Below are 23,896 nucleotides of genomic sequence, written 5' to 3' on the forward strand. Positions count from 1 at the left end.
CTTAATTTTTAAAATTTAATCACACCAAAACCCTGTTGAAAATGAATGTGCCCCCGCTCCTCCAGATTCCTGCTGAATTCAGATTGAACACATTTGGGGTGTGGCCTCTGTGCTTTTAATGTGTGTTGCAGGTGATTCTGATTTCATGGACTATAGTCTCAGGGAACCAAGATTGACAGTTCTCTGTTTAATCTAGAAATTTTACTAAAATCTAGTTTGGCAAAATTCTGGTTGAATACTACTCATTATGTATACAGTGTTTCAAGTAGACTTTTGTTTCAAAGATACAGTGATTTGATTTTACCATAACTTTATTCAATTAAGAAATCTAGGGAAACACAGGAGATTTTACATAAAGCTCCATTCCAGTCTGTGGGAAAAAAATGAGGATATTTAATATACAGATTGTAGAACTTTGAATTTAACACTCTTGTAATGCTTCCATGAAAGCCTCAAGGATAATTGACAAATCCATTTTTATCAAATTTAATGGGTTTTTAAATCCTTTTATGCTTCTCAAACAAAATGTTAATTAGAGCAGTAATTGAGTTACCAACTGCCTCCTGTGTTCACTCTAGGAAGTTGTACAAAAACAGTTTGGAACTCATGTAAGGTCATTCATTGCTTTTTTTGAATTGCTAAGTAACTTTTCAGCAGGCTTCTAAAAATCCAAGTATCAAGGGAGTCTACAGGAAGATCAAAAACGCTATGAGATTTATAATAGTCTGGTACTCTCTCCACTGGATTAAGGTGGAAAAATCCTCTCCAGCACCACAGATGGGAGAAAATCCTCCCTCTTAGATTTCTTCCTGAATCAGCTTATGCCTGTCTAGTCTTGCAGTAGAACAGAAAGAGACTTTGGAACTAGGTATGCTGGCACAGATTTTCTGGGGGAAAAAAACACTAGGAAATCAAGTTGATAACTTTATTTAAGCAGCATAGAACATCATGACAAGTATGATATGTTCCAGGAGTGCAAGGATCAATCAGCATCAGAAAGTATGAGTAATATTTTAGGAGATTAAGTGAGAGGAAACTGTATGATCATTTTAACACCTGTAGGAACAGCATTAGGTAAGAATCAATAATCCTTTTTGAGTAATTTTTTTTTCGCTAAAACTCGGAAACTTACCAAACCTTGGGCTAAAAAGTCATTTGTTCTAAAGCCCACAGCAAACATCATACTTCAGAGTTGAAACTTCAGAAGCATTCCTGTTAGTGTCAGTAAGAAAACAAAGGATACCTGTTAGCATTTTCTTTGTTCAACACAAGGTCTTAGCCAGTAGTGTAATGAGACAGGAAAAAGAAATGAAAAAGAGAAATTGTACAGGAGAGACCACACAATCTTTTTTCTTCTTGCAGATGATACTAATCCATACGTGGGCAATACAAGAAAAGTGTGTTCAGCACAGCTGCTACGTGTAAAAATTTAGGTTCATGTACCCCAGTGATAGCCTTTTAGTAAATGCAGTAGAAGAAAAGATTCACTTCACAATAGTATTAATGTATAACATATCTATGAGTGAGCACAACCAAAGATATATAAAGAAAATGACAGAACAGTGTTGTTAGGTATAAAAGACATGAATAAATAGAGAAATTATGCCATCCTTAACAATGGGATATCTTGATTTTTTTAAGATACCATTTCTCTCTAAATTAATTCATTGCATATCAAAATCCCAATAAGGTTTTTTTGGAACTTGATAAAATGAACTTAAAATTTATAAAGAAAATCAAAAGCCCAGGAGTAGCCAAGACAATCTTGCAAAACAAGGTAGGGGCCTTGCCACAGAGACTAAGCCATGGAAATTACAATACTGTAATCCTCATATAAGGACAGAGGAAAAAAAAAAAATCAATGGAACAAGGTAGAAGCCAGAGAAACAGGATCACACGTATATAAAAATATGATGTGCATTGGAGGCAGCATTATAAATCAGTAGGAAAAGATGGAATGGTCTATAAATGGTGCTTGATCATTAATTGATAATCATATGGAAAATAAATAAAAATTGTATTTCTAACTTCATACCATCCCCCCAGAATAGTTCAGGTGAATTAAATTTGAAAAGCAAATCCTAAAAATTTGCTAAAAAATATAAGCAGTTAAATTGGCAGCAGTTAAACATTTTGAAATCAGATCTTAGAAATATAATACTGAGTGCAAAAGCAAGTTGTAGAAGGACAGGTGTAGTAAAGTGCAACTTACATAAAATTTAGGACATGAAATAATACAATGTATTGTGTAAAGATGCTGAAATACATTGTAAAGTATAAAGACATACATGGTGGTACTCTACACCAAATTAAAGGTAGTGTTTACTTCTGAAGATGGTAGAGAGATGAATATGACTGAAGAGGGATGTGTGCAGTATACAATTGTATTTGTAATTTTTTTAGATAAAAATACTATAAAACAATATGTGGCAAAATGTTAACACCAAATGAATAACCAACAGTAAAAAAAATTGGTTGAATAAATTTTGGCTTTTACATACTATGAATATTTTTTCAGCCATTAAAAAGAATGAGTGGTAGCTAGGTAACTATATGGAGGATTTCTAAGAGTGATTACTTAGTGAAGAAAACAAGATGCGGGAAGGTTTGTCTAAAGTCACCCCATTTTTATAAAGCAATGCATGTGTGAGTGTGTGTGTATGACATAATTGTGTATGACCATACGAACATGAAAAAAATTAAAGATTCATTATAGGCTGTTAACATGGGCTGGGAGTGAGGTGATAAGGAACGAGGAAAAAGGAGGAATGGGGAGTCAAGCAAAGAAAATGGAAAAGACAGAACACCACCAGTGTGGATGATGATTTGATGATTTTGTTTATGTACTTAATATAATCATAGATACACACACACACACACACACACATGCATATTTTAAAAAGACTGTAGAACCACTTAAATAAAGAATGAGAGTTGACGTAAGGGGAATTTACTGTGTTTGACTGGAGGCTGTGGTAGAAGAAATGGACTTGCCAAAAAGCCAGCCAGACAAAGATGCCACTTCAAGGAAAGAATTGCTCAATGATGTATTCTGTTGCTAGAGTATTTAAACAAATGATGCAATTAAATTGATGCTTTTCCATTTTTTCCGCTTTTGTATTTGTTAAAGTAATTGACCTTAATTTCAGTGAGTTCTTGATAACAATATATATAAAGTATTCACAATGTGCTTGATAATGTAGGATACCAGTTGTAAAAGTAATAATTATATTTTATGAAATGTGGCGTCTTGACAGGGAAGCCTTAGTTCTTTCTCTCTTTTTCTTCAACTTGGGAGAGAATAAAGAATGAGTCTTTTTTTTTTTTCCTTCGTCAGGCCAAGGCCTAAATACCAAAAGTTCAAGGTTATGGATCATCGTCTTTAATGTTTTCATATTTTTCTTTCAGTGTGCGGGATGACAGAATTCGAGTAGAAAGGATGGCTAACATGTATTTTGAATACAGCCATGCTTTCCAGGAGGTTACAGACTTTTATGCACAAGATGGAGATGACGTTAATGGTAAATATTTTACACTTGTTAGCTTTATGCCCTGAAATTTAACTGAGTTGAGATTTGGATAAAGATGCAAGTTTGATTTTCAATTTAATGAAAACTAGATAATTATCAATTAAAAAATGGAAGAAGTAGAGAGAAGAAATCACTGTTTTTGCACTCATAAAAAGCACCACTGCAGCTTCTTTGTAGTTATGATCATTTCATAACTTGATATTTTGACATATTCATTGGAGTGTAACAAGTTAGTTACTGAAAATCCTTCCTTTTTGCTTCTCTTAAAAGATGGCCCATTATTTGCAGTTTTACAAAATGTCGGTATAAATCTCCTAGTGAAAGCCAGCATTTCCAAAAGTTGATGGCCAGAATTAAAATATCAGAACATTAATGACAGGGTCTTAATTTGTTGGATCACCATTGTTTGTCTAATTCACATTTCCTCAGCCAGGTATCTGTTTGATTTTGTCTGTACCCCTCATTCCTTCCAGTCCAACTTATGTTCAGTCCATTTTTATCCCCTGTCACCTGCTGGAGAGCTTTCACCATAAGACCCTAAATAGATCAGCTTCCCCCAGCTCCCTCTCAGGCGTCAGTGTCTTGTTGGCGTTTCTATCCCCATCTCTTTTCATCTCATGTTTCTTTGGTCAAATAGAATTAAGTATATGAGAGTGTAACCCACTTACACACCCATCTGTGCTGTCACCAAGGGATCATCAGCTTGTGCTCAGTTAAAGCTCAGACTAAATCAGGAGACGACCATAAGCCACTCTTGGTACCTGACTCACTTAGAAGGGTGTAGGACACAATGCAGCTTGCTGCAGGGCGCTGTTGCTCTTAGTGGGAGGAGTCCTCTGCAGTCTGTGCAGCGGTCCGCAGAGCCTTTGGGTGCTTAAGTTCCCCTCCCTCCTCTAGTGACAGCTCAGTTGCAAAGAAAGCAGACTCTCATCAGGTGGGTGCAGGATCTGCCCTGGCTTAGAAGCCCCATGCCCTACAGAAAGTCATTATTTCGTGCTGGGATTTCTCCAAAGGACATGCCAAATTCAAAGAATCGGTGTACTCAGAGATGGCCAAAATTCTAGAATCAGGTATTTATAATTCATCCTAGTCCAGATGCAATTGACTGATTTCAGGTCATTTTTACCATGCATAGTGCTACCTCATAACACATTGGCACTTCATCTTTATCAGGTTTCCTGGGGATCAGAGCTAGAAAGTTAAAAGATGAAATTCTCAGTAGGAGACTGATGGTTACTCTTCATTTACACCTTGATTTTACAGAAAGCAATAGTTGAAATTAATATATTTTATATTACAGATTTGTGGAGGATATTTTGTAATTTTTTTCTTCAAAGTAATAAATACCTACTGCAAAAAAAGCCAAAACATGAAGGAAAAAAGTGAAAATCCCTCCCCTCGAATCCTTAGGAATTCTTAATGTGCAAATCTACACATAAACATACATACGTAGTTCTATATATTTATTTAATATAACTTGGATTTATTCTTTCAGCTAATTTTTATTGAATGCCTGTTCAAGACATTGTGTATATGATAAGGAATTAAACAGACATTGTGTGTATGATGAGGAATTAAACGGACAAAAATTCCTGCCCTTCTGGAGTTTACAGCCTAGAAGGAGGAGATGTACAATAAAATAGTGTTTAAAGTTGCGAAGTACCATAGAGATAGGCAGGGAGGAGGTGAATTTTTAAATAAGGTAGTGAAGGAAAGCCTCACTGAGAAAAATGGCACTTGAACAAAGATTTGAATGAGGATTAAAGGAGTTAAGGGGGAAAACCATAAGGACAGGTGAAGCAACAGTGTTTCAGGCAGAGACAGCAGTAGGTACCTTAAGTACCTGGCATGTTTAAGGAATATCAAGGAGCCTGGGAGCTGGGACAGAGGAGCTAAGGAGGAGAATATTAGAAGGTGAGCACAGAGAATAAAGGAGTTGGAAGGCAGGTTGCGGAGGGCCTTGCGGACTCTTACGGACTTGAGCTGCTTCTCTCAGTGAGTTAGGAAATGTGGAAGGATTTGTAAGCAAAGTAGTCTAATGGTTCCTTCGGCTGCTTTGTTAAGAATACCCTGTAGGGCACAGGGATAAAGGTGGGAGACCAGATGGAGAGCTGTTGCTATATTCCTGCTGAGAGATGAAAGTGATCCTGTAACTTTTTTTTTTTCCTTCATTCAATGTATTATGGAAAGTTTTCCATATCAGTACAGATAGCTGTAAGTTATTCCCATTAGAGGTGCACAATCATCTGGATGTACTTAATGATGTTCGGTTAGGTTGCTTCTCATTTTTTCCTACTACAAGAGATTTTTCAACTCACTTCCTTATATACACATTTTAAATAAGCACTTTGGAGTATTTCTGAGTCAGAGGGAATGAGCATTTTACACCTTGAAAATAATTACTCTTTTGTTCTCCAAAAAAGGTTCATCTACCATCAGAAAATGCCCTTTTTTCCATGCCCTAGATGTTTATAATCTTCCATGTTTTTCCAAAGGGCAATTTTAGAAGATATTGTCTACATTATTATGTGAATAATAATAAACTAAGTCTTACTTAAGGTTTGTTTTTAGTAAAGATGAATAATAATTTTAATGAAGGTATGTACTCTGTTTTTTAGATTCTCAAAATTTGTCTGTCATCATTAAGTTGGAGAAACCTGTGATTTGCTCTTTGGCTGCCATAATAAGATATCTCAAAGAATTTAACTTGGAAAAGGTGCTTTCCAAACCCAAGTAAGTGATTTCTCAAAAATAAAAAAAAGGGGTGAGGTTATATTAAAAAACATTTCTTAAATTGAATTTGGTAAGTACTATACTCAGAAGTTTACCTGCTTTTGCTAGAATGCTGTGTTCTGGATCAAGAATGAGGTGTTGTGTTGTTGCTGAAAAATATTAAAAATATTAATTGATTCAAAAAATTAATAGCAAGCTTAAGAATTCTGTCAATTTTTGTATTCATGACAACTAATGTATTATAGTTTTGCCTACAGAAGTAGTATTAAGAAGTGGTATTTGAAAGCATTCATAAAACTTCATCATCTTTCTTATTTTTGGTTTCAGTTCTTATTTCATAGACCATAAAGTTGGAGATAAAAAGGACAGCTACTTACATAGACAGCTTATTGAAAGAGTGATTAACTTCATAGAGTCGAGAGATTTAAAAGCTGGCAATTGACATTCTAACAAAATGCTAGTTTAAAAACCAGTGGAATAAAAATAAACACAGCAGAATAACTTTCTTGCGTTTCCCTATTCTACCTTCACCAGCCCCTTATCTTTGGCTCTCTGAAGAATTACTCTATATCATATCAATCCTGGATTAGTAAGCTACTTCTTGTTGTGGTGATAAGATCTATCTCAGTAAAATGTCACTAGTACTAAGACTGGGAAGTCCTTGCTATGTCTGTTTTAACCCCACCTCTAGAGTAATACACTTCTGAGACTTTTACCCACTGCCCCAAGTATTTTGAGGTATTTCTACTCTCATTGGTCAGAGTGAACTATTCTAAGCTCTGTGTGAACCCTGGTCATTGTTCATCCTACTGTTTTCTTATGTTTCTTTCCCGATCTCATGGAAGTTCCCCTACACATTTAAGAATCAGTACTTGGCCAAAGACCTGAGGGGACTCTTCTGCAGATCTCTCAGTGTGCAGCTCTGTCATCTCTGCCTTCTGTCTCACAAATTCTTCTTTCCTTGGTCTCTCCTAGGAGTCAGTCAGTGTTTACCTCTTTTGTTTTTCTTCTCTCAGGATCACAGTTCTATGTGCCTCATGTCCAACGGCTTGAAAACATTTAAAATATATCCATATATATGTATTATTTGTCCAGTTTTCTAACTGTTGGTGGTTAAAGGGCAGTTCTCATGCATTTAATCCTTTATGAATGAAAACAGAAGTCAGGTGCCATAACTGAATGCTATACAAAAACAACAGAAGAGGGAGATGTGTGAAGTTACAGCAGCTGCCCTAAACAATGCCGTCTTCTAAAACTTCTGGAAAACTCATCTTCATTTAATGAGCACTGGGTGGGGGGGGTAGGGATGGGGAAGGATAAATTGGGAGTTTGGAATTTGTAGATACTAACTACTATAATATAAAATAGATAAACAACAAGGTACTACTGTATAGCATGGGGAACTATATTCAGTACCTTGTAATCGCCAGAATGAAAAAGCAGAGAAAAGGGATGTATATATGTATAAATGAATCACTATGCTGTACACCAGAAATTAACACATTATAAATCGACTGTACTTCAATTTTTAAAAAAAAAATTAGCACTTGAAAAAGAACCAAATTCAAATCCCATATAAAATTATTTTAAAAAAGAATAAGGGACAGGATAATGTCCTTATAGAAAATGAATGCTTGCCAGAAAGACATGCCCACAAATGTTCTTTTTTCTTTTCTTTTTTTTTTTTTAGATTCCACATGTGAACTATCTCATGTGGCATTTATGTTCTTTTGTTTTTTTTTTTTTTTAGAGACATGCCCACAAATGAAATAAAAACTACTATAACCTACTACTGCAAAATGAGCTAAAAGACTTTAAGGAAATGACATTAAATGTGAAATAACAAATGATAATAAATAAGAAATAGGAGAGCTTTGAAACAAGATGTTGGGATTGAAGAATGAGCATACATTAAAGAAAAATCAATTTAGGAATGAAGAGTAAGCTAGAAGGAATATAAAAGTAAATAAGCATAACATAGAGAAATAGAATTAGAAAAGAGAGAGATGCAAAAAAAGGTTAGCAGAGCAAACCTGATGAAACAGCAGTAGTTAAGAAAGCCCTACTTGCAAGCTTGACCCTTGACTGGCATCTGGGACCTTGGATTTGGGGAGGGTCTCCAGCATTCTCTGATAAGAGTGGCTCTCTGCCTAAACTATTCAGACAATATGGTTAATGCTGAGCCTCTCCTTTCTTTCTGGGAGGTGGAATTGTGGTGCATATTAGGAAGAAGGTGCCTATGCGACCAGCCTGCAGCAAAAGCATTGGGTTCTGAGTCTCTAATGAACTTCTCTGGTGGACATATCACATGAGTTGTCGCAACTCATTGCTGGGGCAATTAAGAACATCCTGTGTGACTCTACCAGGAGAGGACTTTTGGATGTTTGCCCTTGGTTTCTTCTAGACTTTGCTTTATGTACCTTTTCCCTTTTCTAATTTTGTTTTGTATCCTCTTCCAAACCAAATTCTACCCCGATGTAATTTTTAGCAAGATGGCGCAAAAGCTGTCGTGTGCTCCGTGAAATTTTAATTCTCGGTCATTTTAATGTTTGGACAGTTCCTTGCTCCCAAATTTCACTTGAGGCATGATTCCTACCATGAGGCAAGATTTCACCTTTAGTTGGAATTAAGTGACAAAACCCTCAAATAATTGGTGGAACAGGGGTGCTTTCCGGACCTTAAATCTAAGACCCCATTCCTCAGGGTATAGACTGTTAGGTTTACTAGTTTTTGTGAGGCTGAAGGCAACTGAGCAGTATTTCCGGGTAGTCCACACATCTTAAATGCTTCTTATGTATCTTACACCTCTGGTGTTCATGGGAGATAAAGGCAGCTAGCTGAGATATTTTTAGGAAAGGCTTCTGAATTGTGGGTTCTTGATGCCAACTAAGCATCCTTTGAGAGTCTGTTTTTGATTAAGATACTCAAGTGTTAATCACCTCTACGGTGTGGGTTAAACCTAACTGTCAGGAACAGGGGAACCAAATGACTTACACTTAAGCACATGGGTACTGATGAGATACCAACTATGAGTCCAGGCTATCAGCACTCCCAGCTTGTATCTTTGACCATGAAGGTGTGTGAACATCTCTCAGCTACACAGCAAATCACTGCCTAATTGTTTCTTCCTGAAAATAATGTTTTACATTTTATTACTGTCCTGGGTGTTTCACATACATTTCTGGGCTTTATGACTCAAAGGAAAACAAACCAACCAACACAAACTGGCCTCCCCATAGAAAGACGCAGACCTTTGCTGAGCATCTACTTTCTCCTAGGCTCTGCAGGTGCTGCAAAATGCGTAAGACATAAATAACCCTTACCTGCAAGGAGCTCAGATCTATTAATGAGGATAGCAGAAGAATATAAATTACTGTAATGCAAGGCAAATTAAGTTAACGGTTATAAGAAGGAGAGAACAGACTACGCACCCCAGCTATCAATCAGTGTTGGAATTGCTTCTCTCTGAAAATCATTAACGTCACCCTTTGGAAGCCAGGTTAAACCTGTCACACATAAATTACGTTGCCAAAGGACAGTGTTCAATTACCAGGCAACGTTCCTAATATGCAGTAAGTCATTTCTTTTTCAGGGTTGTGGGGCTCATCCAGAAGTGGAGGCATCTCTCAATGAGCTCTGGCTCTTTGGGCTCTGACTTTAGGCTCTAGATTCCTGGATGAAGGCTTGCTTCTGTAACTGGTTTGGGAAACTGTATTTTATTCATCTGGTTATGGCCATGATGAGTTGGATTAGTTTTATGATGCAAACACTCATGCTTTCCCTCCAGATAGTTTAGTGACCTGCCATTATTTTTCTTGCTTTGAAAAATGAGCCATCAGTTCCTTAAGTGCTGTTGATAGAAACGTCAAAGGACTGGCTTATAAAGGAAATTAATCTATTAGTAATGCATTCATTAATATAATTTTTAACATGAAACTTATGGTTGCCATGGGGGAAGAGTGGAGGGAAGGAATAAATTGGGAGTTTGAGATTTGAAGGTACTAACTACCATATATAAAATGGATAAAGAACAGGTTTCTTCTGTACAGCACAGGGAACTATATTCAGTATCTTGTAGTAATGAAAAAGAATATGAAAATGAATGTATCTATGTATGACTGAAACATTATTCTGTGCACCAGAAGTTGATACAACATTGTAAACTGACTATACTTCAGTTTAAAAAAATGAAAGACTAATAAGGACAAAATTTGAATTATGCATACATATATTAATCATATTGAGCTCAGGACTCAGGTTTATTTGGAACTTATTGAACTTTTAATCTAGTTTGAAATAGTTACAGGGACATAAGGAGAAAGTGAATTATTTGTTTAAGGAAATAATTCCTGCTACTTTTTCAGTTTTATACTTTATGAAAACAGCCACATTAAATGTGTGGTCTTAATTATAGACTAAATAATATTTGCACGTATCAGAATATTAATTAAAAGCTTTTAAAGTGTTTATCAAAATGACTTCATGCTAAAGAAAAAGAAGGATGCTTTTAAGTATCTTGACATATTTTTCTAGCAAATTGCATAGCTTTTCCTGAAGAGACCACCACTTGTTCTGCCAGTGATAAAAGACTATGTTTGGTCCTGTTACTGGAAATTAAAAAAAAAAAAATTAAGAATTGTTGGTACTGTTACTTCCATTCCTTATTCTTGTTTTTGTTGTGAGAGTAACTGTCCTTTCACGTCAGCTTACCTAAGTACCAGCAATGATGGAAAACAGTATCTTAATGAATGTTGTTTTTGCTTTTTTTGGTTTGATTTCCTAGCAAAGGGCTAACTTTTATCATAATGTTACTGAATATTTCTAAAGCCTAAATTAGTTTTCCTATTTCTTTATGCACTTATATCATGGTTCATATTTCATTCTTTTTACAGGAATTTTAAACAGTTGTCAGGAGAAGTGGAATTTATGACACTTAATGGAACAACATTAAGGAACCTGGAAATCCTTCAGAATCAGGTCAGGTAAACATAGGGCTATTTGATTCAAAATGGGTTTCAAAAAAAAATGGGGGATAGGTAGCAGTGTGTTCTTAGGAGTGCAGGTGAACAGTGTTGTCTTCAGCTGATAGTGCTCACTTTTTGGAGAGTCAAATATATGAAATACTTACTTGGGGGTTACATTGGGAGCTATAGCGCTGTGCTTGTCAATGATTGAAGCAGCATGCCTGTTCTGACAACTTCTATATCATATATTTCTTTGGAAAGGCATCATCTTTGGGAATTCAGTGAAGTAGATTTTTCTGGTCTGCTTGGTTATCTTTTTCTACATATTTTTAACTTTTTGTTGAAGTGTTGCAGTCTTATTTCATTATTCAGTATATAAAACAAGTAACTGCAATATTCAATTTGACTGTTAAATGCATAGTAGTTCATTTCACAAACTTCCATCATTGTTTATTTGCCCTTTACTGATGAGTGAGGAAGATAATGAAGACATTAAAATGATTGCTTTCATTTATTAAGTTATCACTTAAAAATGTGAGATGTTGTATTGTAAAACTAATGTTCTTATAAAAAACTCATAAAAATAAAAAGCAGTTCCAAGTCATTTGAGTAGTGGAAAAGCTGAACCATCTGCTGTGAATTACTACCACTGCTGTGAATTAAAGTAAATGCTGAATTTATTCTCCTGACTCCTGGATTTGTGTATAGCTAGCTAGTTTCTCTCACTCGGTTTCTCCTTCTGCCAGGCTGTCCTTGCATACTGGAGTCAGCCTTCCGTTTATTCAAAAACATTTTTATCTTGTCATTCTGTTATCCGGAAGTTGAGAGTCTTTTCCTGGCAAGTCTTTCTCATCAACTCTATATACATCCTTGGGTTAGGAAACAAGTAGTAAGAATAAAAGGATATTTCTTGGGTGAAGAAGAGCCTATAGTCAAAGCCTGCAGATTCCGCCTTGGCATTTCAAGCTTTCCTTTCTTCTGCCACATCCTCCCTGTTCAAATCCTACTACAGTGGAGTTGGTTCTGAAATCAAATGCCTAAGGCAAAAATCATCCATAATCAAAATACCCTTTAAAATCCCTTTCTTTATCAGGACTTGGGCCCTTGGAGAAATGGAAGCTGAGAATTAACATCTTCTGCTTGTCTTTGCACTGCAGCTTTGGCCTCCTTACTGTGGAGCAGTGGAAGGGGGTCATGGGGAGGGGCTGGGTGTCAGGGAGAGCTGAGATGTAGCAGGACTTGGGTCTCTCCCACTCTCCCTCTCTTGTCCGAGCCTGCTTCCCCAGTGATGCCAGGTAGTTGGAGAGTGATTCCCCTCCACCATCCTCTTCATGGACCCTTTCTGTGGTCAGGCCAGTCAGGCTCTTGTCTCAGAAGGGATGGTGCAGTCACTGATGTGGATCCCCTCAGAGGTCAGCTCTGCCTTCCCAGCCCATCCTCAGGGAGCCTTCCTTCCGTGACCGCTGCAGCTTCTGTGGCTGCTCTCTTTCGGCTCCTGAGGCCTGGGGAAGTTATGTCACACCTTTTGTAGTTGATTTCTGCCAGGTGGCACTGGGTCCTTGTTAGGAGTCTCTTCTCCCACACTCTGATATAAGTGCCCTGAGGGAGGAATCATGTCTTAATATACCTTTGCCAGCCATACTGCTGAGCACACAAGAGGTGTTCTGTTAAGTACTTGCTTGCTGATTTAAAGTAAAGGAAAATGGAAAAAAAAAATTCAGGTGAAAACTGCAACTTGATGTTCCCAATACAGTTTAAACCTGTTAATAGACATTTTGTACTACAGTGAAACCTTGGTTAAAATTAACTACCATTCTAGTTAATTATAATTTTTTTTATGGCTTAACTTTAAAGTGGCAAAGCATAGACAGATAAACCTTTGCTAAGGATTTAATAAAACAGACTAAAGTCAGACCCTTCCAGGATGCATTCCTAGAGTGCAGTGCAGGTCCACTTCCCTCCTGAGCCTTTTTCACTTTTGACATGGGAGGATCTGTCTTTAGAACGGCAGCTCTTAGGCAGTGGGAGATCCTGAACTGCCAAAGGAAAATCAAATTATCTTCACTGTGCTTCCCAAGGGAGGAAAGAAGACAGTTATATTTTTAAGATGTTTCAAAAGAAACTTCTCAATACTGTATTGTTAGTTAACTAAAAACTACATATAGACTGTATCTTTCCTTTGTGTGTTTATATATGTGTGTATATATATTCATCAGACATTAAATGAACACCTGTTTTGAGCTGTATCTTATGCTAGGCATATGTAACATTTAAAATTAGTGTATATGGAATAATTAGGGAGTATAAACAACTAGTGGTTTTGGTACAAATACCATTGTCTAGTTAATAAAACTTGTTTTCTGGTCTTTCTTAGACTGACATGGAAACCAGAGGAAGTTTATTTTGGGTTTTAGACCATACCAGAACTTCATTTGGGAGACGGAAGTTAAGGAAGTGGGTGACCCAACCACTCCTTAAATTAAGGTAAAAGCAATTCCTTTTTGTGTGTTTAATATGAAATTATATAAAATTAAGAAATGAAAGGTATGTTAGCCTCCTTAAAACCAAGGTTACCATGGCTTATAAGAGCACAGTTTTAAATTGGGGAAGATTTTAATTTGTATCTGGCAATAGACTGTCTAATATTGAGGAATTTTTCCTTGTCCCCAAGAGCGAGTTTGCTTGCGGTTGGAAGACATGGAGTCGGCCTGGGGAAAGTGAGTTATCCGGTTGGTTTGGATCATCAGCAGCATCAGGGAGTAGGGAGAAAGGGGCTGGGGAGAGGGGCTACCTTCCGTGGAGGACTTTGAAGGCCAGGCTGAGGAGCTGGTAGCCAGAGGAAGTTAATCCAGTGATTCTGCCCATGGGAGTGATAGGATCAGAGCTGGGCTTGTGTGTGGGAGCCGACAAAATGGTTTTGGAGGGGCATGTTAGCAAGTTCACAGAGAGGTTCTGAGGACCTGAACTAAAGAAGTACCAGTAGGAATCTGAAAGAGGGGTTAGGTGTGAGATGTTGAGGAAAGTAGAATGAGAAGACGAGGAGTGCTTTCAGGGAAGGTAGGTGAGCCTAGTGCCTAAAACAGTGGTTTCCAAGATTGTCTGCATAGTGGAGTCGCCTGGGAAGTGTCATAGATACTGATGCCTGTATCCAACGCCCAGCGATTGTGATTTAATTGGTCTCCAGTGTGGCCGGGGAGTTGGAATTTTTAGGAGTTCCCCGGATGATTTTGACATGCCGATGCATTTGGGAACTGTGACTAGTGTCTGTCACTTAGTAGGAGGAGTCCAGTTAATGTTTACTGACTGAATGCTGTTATTTATTGTGCTTTATTTAATATTCAAAATCATCCTCCGAGGTGGGTCCTTGAGATGAGTAAACAGATCCAAAGCACTTCAGTAACTTGTTTCACAGCTGGTGGAGCCTAGATTTAAAACCAGCATGGACTCCGTCCTGAACAGCTTCCCATAGGGACGACCAGAGAGAGTTGTGGTGGTGGTGCTGTGTGTGGGCTGTCAGTTGGGTGACTCAATCCCACCAAGCTGGCAGCCTGCCACCCCCCGCCCAACATGTTCTCACCTTTGCAGTGCTGCAGTACCACCTCCCAGGGTTGACGTAAGGAATAAGATGAGACAGTAAACCTAACTGCCATTTTTTGAGCTCTTTGTCATATAACAAGCACTATGCTAGGGGCTTTATGTACACCAAATCTTTTAAACTGCACAACAGCCTCATTGATGGCTGCATTTTACACTGTGCTTGGTAAACAGACATCTTTGGCAAAGGACAGCAGGTGCCGTTACTGTTAGTCATAAGCTTTAAGACATTGTTTTGATAATGATGATGACTAAATCACTTCAGCTTTAGCGGGTCATGACAATTCTTTTCTTGATCATGAAGACCTTCAGACAGGGGAAACTGACTAGATAAGAAATTCTGAAAATGGAAGTGTCTACTTTGGTTCAGTATTCAAATGAGATAAAAGTAATTTGTGGAGCAAAAGTAGACAAGATGGTTTTCTGCAGTCTGTGGACAGCAATATAAGGGGTGTCTCCTGGCTGATAGAAAGGCATCTGTCTAAGCAGCCACACAATTCTTAAATTTTATTTGCTTGATTGAAATATTCAGCAGAAACAGACTTGCTAGCAGACTTTTTCATGTAAATCAAAATTTTTATTTCTGTTAAATTTATTTTATATAAGCAAGATTAATTTGAGATAACTTCGGTAGACCATGTTGCATGCTCTTTGTGGGCCTGATCATGTATCCCTCAGGACCCAACCTCCTCAGAAAGGCTGAGAGAAAGTACACCATGCATTGAACTCTGATGCTTTCAAGTATGTACTTTAGACCAGCCTAAAATGTATAGAGCTGAAAACAAGCACACAAAACTTCTTCCTTTGCAATTTTTATTTTAGGTCACAGTTTTGAAACTCTAGGCTTCCTAATCCATTAAAATTCACTTCAAAAGAATTCCAGTTAAACCTTAATTGCATATGCATCCTATTCCAAACAAATACATAGAGAAAATCTTCAGCTGATTTTTCAGTGGTTCAGCTCTATATTTGTTGTTGCTGTTGGCTTTTTTTTAACACTAACATAGGTGCCATGCTAGTCACGTCAGTGGTTCATCCAGGCTAATGTTCTCTCTCTGACATTGGCAGCCAAAGGTGGTTAGTTTAGGGCTGATTTTCTTTTATAGTGAAATCACAGTGTTTATAGAACAAATAATTAGTGACAAGAGAATTTAGCAAGATCGAGGGTGGATCTTCCAAAAGTTCTCCAAGAGCCCATTATTTATCAGTCACCCAGGAATTAGAAGCCCTTAGGATCGTTTCTTTATACTTTTAGCCTCTTTCAGCTCCCAGGCAGTCACACAGTTCATAAATTCAGGACCAAGTGTTTCAAGTTTCAGATGATTTTCCGTTCCCACTACAAAATGGCCTCTTTGGTGCAAAATTTTCTAATGACTTTCTATAAGGTAAAAGTGTTTTTACCCTATATTTACAGACTGATTCAAAGAATGCACTTAGGTTATTGAGACAGGATTTTACTCTACTAAAACCACACTGCCTTTTCTAAATAGGTTATATTTTCTTATATGTTGAGACCTATGCTTTTTATCAGTTCTCTAATTTTAGTTAAGATTTTTCATTGTAGGTCACTGGCCCGTTCTTATAAATGCATGTCATGTTGGCAAGACATTAGTCCTAAGACCTTTTAAAATTAAATAAGTTATATTGAATTCATTTTTTTTTTGAGGTTCCATCTTCGAATTTCTTCAGTTTCTTTGAGTTGATATGATCTTGTCAGTGTTTTATATACTCACCATATGTACTTTATTGGTTTTGTCAGAAAGTCCCAAAACACAAATTCTGCTTGTAAATATCTGATAGGGGCAGAAAACTTTAGGTAAAATATTAATTTCCAAGGCAGATTTGGTCATCTTAAAATAAGTATTCAAGATTCAGTACCTTCCTCTGTATCTTGAAATATTAAACCAAAGTAAGTTCAGAATTTTCTCCATGGGTACCTCTTCTGCCTGCACCTTACATGTCGATGTTACCCGTAGTTCCCTCCGGGGCTGATTCTTAACTTTCAGCACTACTTGGAATCTTATCTGTGGCCATGGCTTCTCCTATAACTCATTTGCCGATGACTTAGTCACCATTATTTCCAGCAGCTCCAGACCCACACATCTGCTGGAACATCTCTGCCTCAGGAAACGTTCAATCTGTGTTTGCAAGACAAATTGAAAATGAAGCATTTCCTTCAGTGAGATAATGATTTCTTGGAAATACAGCTCTGTGTGTGTGTGTTTGTGTGTGTGTGTGTGTACGTACATGCATGTGCATGTGTTTGCATACACATGTGGAGAACAGCAGATTATTAACCACAAAGGGAATCTGAGAAATCAGTTCTTCCCCTTCTAGTGGAGGAACTGTTTAATCAATGATGAAAACATTGAATCTTTGGCAAGGGCTAGTGTTACATCATCTTGCCTTTTTATAAAATCACTTTTTATGAAAGGCAGTCAGATGAAAGTCTTCATGAAAGGCTTTTTGTTTGTTGAAGAAACTAAGCATCTCCAGGCCTCTGGTCTTGCCCTTCTTTATTTCTATCTGCATTACCCAAAGATTTTTTTTTAAAGTGTATATCTGATTATATTTTGCTGTCTACTGTTTACAGTTCTCACAACACACTGAGGTGTAATTTATTTCTGGACCTTTGTACAGCCTGTTCCTTTTTCTAAAATGGTAACTTCTACTCATTTTAGTTTCCCTCTTAGTTTGCTGGCTGCTGCAGCACAGTTTCCTTTGCTCGCTCTTCATCTTCTCTGTATCCTTTAAATGATGGGGTTCCTGAGGCCTGAACCTTAGGAGCTCAGCTTTCTTCCTTCCCTTAGCCTCCTCTCTCTTCCTCTTACCTTCTCACTCTCTCCTACCCTCTCCTCTACCCCTATGAACTAACTGATCTATTCCCGTTACCATGAACAGCAAAAGGTAAACAATCCCAAATTTGTGTCTCTGGCCCTTACTCTCTTCTGTTCTCCAGACTTGTATAGTCAACTTGGATTCCTAAACACATAGGTGTATCACAGACATCTCAAACTTAACATGTTCATCCCTGTTCCTCCTCCTGGTTTCCCTGTTCTAGGATCCAGCCCCTCCATCTAATGAGTTGCTTGGGCCAGAAACCTGGGAGTTATTCTGGACATTTCCTTTTGACAACCACATCCAATCTAATACTGAGTCCTGTTGCCTTTACCTCTAAAATAAATCCAGAGTCCTTGCATGTCTTGCCATCTTGACTGCCGTCACCCTGATCTAAACTGCCATCAATTCCCACTTGACTGCTGCACTGTCCTCCTGACTGATCTCTTGTTTGAACATAAAGACTGAATTATGTCACTCCCCTGCCTTAAACTCTTTATTGGCTATCCATCATGCTTCAAATAAAATTAAAATTCTTGAGCATGACTCTTCTGTCTGATTCCCCTTTTCATTCATGTGTTTGTTGTCACTCTTGCCTCCTTTGGTTTCTGTGCATCCCAAAGCTTTTTCTCATCTGTGGTCTCTTTATTTGGTCATCTCTCTATCTAGAATGTTCTTTCTTTTCTCTTCAATTTTTATGTGGCTAATTCCTTACCTTGAGATCTTATTATAAAGTGTTACTTCTTCAGAGAGGCTTTTTTTGATCTCCTAATCTAAATTGCTCTTTGTATCATTTTTAGATATTTTATAAAACTTACTATGATTGATATTTGTTTATCATTCTTGCAAATGGCAGAATTTCGTTCTTTTTTATGGCTGAATAATGTTCCATTGTGTATATATATACCACATTGTCTTTATCCACTCATCTGTTGATGGCCACTTAGGTTGCTTCCATCTCTTGCCTATCGTAAATAATGTTGCTGTGAACATTGGGGTGCATGTGTCTTTTTGAATTTGTGTTTTTATTTTCTTTGGATATATACCCAACATTGGAATTGCTGGATCACATAGTAGTTCATTTTTAGTTTTTTTGAGGAACCTCCATACTATTTTCCATAGTGACTGCACCAGTTTACAATTTTACCAACAGTGTATGAGGGTTCCCTTTTTTCCACATCCTCTCCAACTTCTGTTATTTGTAGACTTTTGATGGTAGCCATTCTGACAGGTGAGGTGATACCTCATTGTGTTTTTGATTTGCATTTCTCTGGTAATTAGCGATGTTGAGCATTTTTTCTTGTGCCTGTTGGCCAGCTGTATATCCTTTGGGAAAATGTGTATTCAGGTCTTCTAGCCATTTTTTAATCTGGTTGATAGTTGGTTTTGTTTTTTTTTTTGATATTTTGATAAGAGCTGTTTTTATATTTTGGATAGTACCTCCTTACTGGTCATATCATTTGCAAATATTTTCTCCCATTTAGTAGGTTGTCTTTTCGTTTTGTTGATGGTTTTCTTTGCTGTGCAAAAGCTTTTAAGTTTAATTAGGCCCTATTTGTTTATCTTTACTTTTATTTATTTTCCCTTAGGAGATCTAAAAATAAATTCTGCTACAATTTCTGTTGCAGAGTGTTCTGCCTATGCTCTCTTCTAGTTTTGTGGTCTCAGGTCTTTATACAAGTCTCTAATCCATTTTGAGTTTATTTTTGTATATGATGTGAAGGAATGTTCTAGTATCATTCTTTTACATGTAGCTGTCCAGTTTTCCCAGCATCACTTATTGAATAAGAGACTGTCTTTTCTCCTTTATATATTCTTGCCTCCTTATCTAATCAGTCACAACTCCTATTAATTTTACCTCTCTAACATCTCTTCAAACTATGTGCTCTTTCCATGACTATATCCTCCAACTGAGTTTAGATCATCAAGGTCACTCCCTTGGAATACTCAAACAGCCTTCTAACCAGTCTTTTTGTCACTGTTCTTGTCTTTTCCAACATTAGCCATTGGTTCCTCTTGAATTCAGGATAAGGTCTGGATCCTATGTGGTCTGCATTACTCTCATGACCTGTTCCCTGCTTCCCTTTCTAGCTCCTACTATCACACTTTCACCTTCCGTCTTTTATTTCTGCTATTGTACTTGATAAGCTCTCAGTAATTGTTCATCGAATGAATGAATAATGGTGTATGTGAAAGGCATAGCTAATAGATTCAAGTAATGATGGTTAGGCCCTAGGAGAAGGCCTGTGATTCATGTTTCTACCAGAAAGCTGTTTGGGTAGGTGGTTTAGCCATATCTCGTTACTAACGTGTTAATGTCTGAATTTAATTTACTCATTTTATGTCATCTGTCTTTAGAGCAAACTTTTCAGTAAAAAATCAGAACAAACAACAAAAAACCAACCTCTCCCCAGTATTTCATCTTTCCTTCCCCAAATAACCTTGTGTTAGAATTATAGTGGCATCTCCACAAATAGCAACTAGTAGGTAGACTCAACACATGTCCTTACAATAGCAGTAGCTATGGGTCACACACTGTGTTTCTAAGTGGCAGCCACACGCAACAGATACTAACGTCATCACTCAGTTCACCTTCAAATGTGAAGGACTCCTGTTGACACCCACATTTAGTCGTTGGATCTTTGGTGGTAATAAAGAATCTTCATCATCTCTAGGACCACAGGTCCATTGTGTTTTGTCATATGGAATGAAACGAATGACTCAGGTGTCCTCTTTTCATTTGTTTAGAAGGTGTCATGTGGTAAGATCAATTGTAGAATACTGTAGGGCATCTGGGAATAATATCTTTAGCATCATTTAATTAACAGTGCTACTTCCTGTTTTGTTGACTGTCACAATCACCACATCTCTCTCACTGATTTTACCAAAATAATTGTTTTCTCTTCTGGTGGTCTGGCTTATTATTTTATTACAGTTATTTGGAAAGTCTTCTTACACCTGCTAATTAAAGAACAGTTCTAAGGTATGCAAGCTATTTTATTTAAAAAACTTGACTGGAAGTCATTTTTATTCATTTGCATTCTGATCTGCTTGTAGGATATTAAAGTGGAATTTTAGCTGCCCCAGTGATGAGACATTTGCAGTAAACAGTGTCACACACCATCTCTCCTTCTCACCTCTTCCTGACCATGTTAGACATCTGTAATTGGTTATGGCATTCCTTCTCAGTTCCCTTGCTAACAATCAGCACAGTACTTCAGGTCATCACTAGCAGTAATATTCAGCACTTGAGATCCCAGGACTAGGTTTCGAATATAATCCTTCCTTGTTCACTTTGCACAAAATACCTTTTTGCATAGCTATGCCTTAAAACTTGTCTAACTAAAGCTTATATTTTGAGTGCTATTTCTCCCTCCCCTGTGCTGTTCTTTGTAGTACCTATCAAACAGATTTTGTAACCAAATAAAGATTACTATAATAATGAGGATGGCAACAACTACAGAGTATTGAGTAGTTACCATGTACCAGGCACTGTGCTAAGTGCGTGTATGTATTAGTTCTTTCTTTCTTTTTTTTTTTTAAAGATTTATTGGAATTTTTTTTTTAATGGAGGTTCTGGAAATTAAATCCAGGACTTTGCACATGCTGAGCACATGCTCTACCATTGAGCTATACTCCCACCCCTGTATTGTTTTATTGAATTAATGCAACAATTCTGTGTGAATTAGGGACCTTTACTATTCCCATTTTACAGATGAAGAAACTAGGACAAGGCTAAATAACTGGAAAATGGTAGAGCCTAGATTTGAACTGACGTCATTTGCCTTCTCAGTCCAAATTCTTAACCTCTGAGCTGTTACCTCCCCAACAAAATGAAGACTGGGTTAAAATGAAAATGACTCACAGTGAACGTGCTTTTGTCTGTGCTACTTGTCGTGAGCCTAAAATGAAAGCCACTACCTTTATATTTTCCCAGAAAATATTTTTTAAAAAGTCTTCCGGAATACTTCATAAATATGATTTAGGTTTTTATTTATCTCTTTTGCTTTTATCTTTCCATGTCTCAGACAGCCTTTATAATTTTTGAGAGAGTAGCTATCTGGCTGTCTTATACATTCACAGATGGCATTGTTTTATCTGTCCTCATACCATCTGCAGCATCAGCTTAGTCTCTTTCCATTGGTGTCATCTTTCATTTATGCACAAGTGAGTTATTAAAGTAAAACTTTATATTTGTGTAGCATTTTGGGTAAACGTTAGGATAAGACATTGATTTATTTTATCACAACAAGCTTACGCATAGAAAATTTAATTTTTTATATTTTCACCTCATCTTGATTTACTTTATTTGTAGCCTTTGGCATTAAATTGAATTGAACTAAACAACTAGTTATTGAACATGTATCATGATCCCAGAACTATGAGAATGAAGAATTGTTCCCTGTTCTCACTGAGCTTACTGTCTAGTGGAAGAGACAGTGCAGAACTAGTATACAGTTATGAGTTCCACCAAGGAAAGAAAACAGAGAGGGGTATGGAAAGGGACGTCAAAGGATTAAATCTAGTCTAGTAAGTCTCGAAAGCCCTTTCAGAGGAAGGGTGAGTAGAAGTTTGCCAAACAGAGTAGAAGCAGGTAGATGGTAAGAAAGGGGACAAGAGTCTTCAAGGCAGAGTGAGTAGCAAATGAGAACACCCTGATGTCAGAGAACTTGGAGTGACCCAGGTACTGGAAGGAGTTCAGTCTGACTGCAACTTAGAGTGAATTTAATAAAGTGACAGGTGATCTGAGGTGAGACTCGTGAGGTGATCAGGGATCAAATGTCTTATGAGTCAGTTAAGGATTCTGGATTTGAATCTAAGATTAATTCCAAGTCATTGATATGAGCTTAAAGTAGAGGTATGGCATGAACAGATTTGGGTTCTAGAAAGACCTCTCAGGCTACAGTCTGGAGAATGGATGGGAAAAAGGGACAGAAGTGCATGTGGGGAGGAAAGTGAGGAGGCTGTTTTAGTAGTCTTGTGAGAAATGATTTTTACTTAGACTAGTGTAGTGGCAGCAGACATGGAAAGAAAGTGAATAGATTTAAGAGGCCACCCACTGAGAATGGAGAAACCAGTTTGTGTGTCTACGAAGCTCTGGCTTGTTCTACTTTGTTGTGTTAAACCAAATGCCTGTTCTACATAGTGGAGGATGAGCCAGAGGAAAATGGAGCAAAAATGAGACCTGAAGTTAGTATCCATATCGTGAATGGGCACGACCTTACAGGATAGTTACACGGAAAACAAAGGTAAAATCACTCAACTAATTGCAAAATACTCATCTAGGCAGGATTCTGATGTAAGGTTTCATCATCAGATCAGACCTTCACATCAGTGTGTGTGGTATCAATAGGACTTTGATAGACAAAAGGGTATTCAGTAGCTGATGTCCTCATTTCTCTGCAAATGTCAGTTCATTCTTTGATTTGCTTGCGTGTGTTTGTTCATTGATTAAAAAAAAAATTTTACCAAAGTCCCGTTATCCACTGGATATCAGACATCTCAAACTTAACAATGCAGTCTTTAATACCACATATGGCCAGTGTATACCTAGTGTATTTGATATGTATACATGATGGAGGGGCCACAGCTCATTTAGGGCACATTGTCAGTCAGGTTTCCATGTTACATTGGTCGGGTCTGACCATTTCTTCCCCAGCAGCCCATTACTTTGGGTGTAGTCATTAATAAACTCCTGCAGCACTGGCCTCCCGTGTCTCCTGATGTCTTATCCTCAGTACTTTCTTGGCTCAGGCTATGTGCCTAATCCTGTTTCAGTTAGACAGTTGATCAGTTCAGCCAGCACCACCAGGCCTTCTCTCAGAGCAGTTGGTTAGCTGGATGGATTGTTTTTTTGACTGAGATGGTCAGTCATTTGTCAGAGTAGAAAATTCAGCTGCCCACTGTAGACTTATTATATTAGCCAGGTATACAAGCAACGGTAGCCAATAAATCCTCAATCTCAGTGGTTTAAATACATTTGAAGTTAATTTTTTGCTAACATAAAGTTCATTTGGTAGCTAATGTGGGAATGGAGGGTTTTCTGCTCTGCTCATGGACCCAGGCTGACAGAATTAGCAGGTGGCTCACAGAATTGCCCTGGGCTCACCATTCACTTGACAAAGGGGAAAAGAGTGAATGTGGCGGCGGGGGGAGTGAATGTGAAAGATTCATGGGAGGTTTCTATGAGCCAGGGTTAGAAGTGGCTTAATCATTCCTACCCACGTTTCATTGGCT

At 37.5% G+C, this 23,896-nt stretch overlaps 1 protein-coding gene across 7 annotated transcripts in view; it reads left to right on the top strand.

The window, feature by feature from the left end:
* The window catches only part of MSH3 (mutS homolog 3), a 137,733-nt gene that overhangs the window by 44,275 nt on the left and 69,562 nt on the right, over nucleotides 1-23,896 (top strand). For all 7 annotated transcript variants that reach the window (XR_012505431.1, XM_045512313.2, XM_045512310.2 and 4 more), the window contains exons 9-12: nucleotides 3,409-3,521; nucleotides 6,149-6,263; nucleotides 11,156-11,240; nucleotides 13,602-13,711. Coding sequence is in view for 6 of the 7 variants with exons in the window: in XM_045512313.2 (XP_045368269.2) it covers nucleotides 3,409-3,521; nucleotides 6,149-6,263; nucleotides 11,156-11,240; nucleotides 13,602-13,711 (423 nt within the window). In the remaining variant the exon portion in view is untranslated. The remainder of the gene's footprint in view (nucleotides 1-3,408; nucleotides 3,522-6,148; nucleotides 6,264-11,155; nucleotides 11,241-13,601; nucleotides 13,712-23,896) is intronic.

The sequence above is a fragment of the Camelus bactrianus genome, chromosome 3 (genome assembly GCF_048773025.1).
Source record: "Camelus bactrianus isolate YW-2024 breed Bactrian camel chromosome 3, ASM4877302v1, whole genome shotgun sequence".
NCBI classification, from domain to species: domain Eukaryota; kingdom Metazoa; phylum Chordata; class Mammalia; order Artiodactyla; family Camelidae; genus Camelus; species Camelus bactrianus.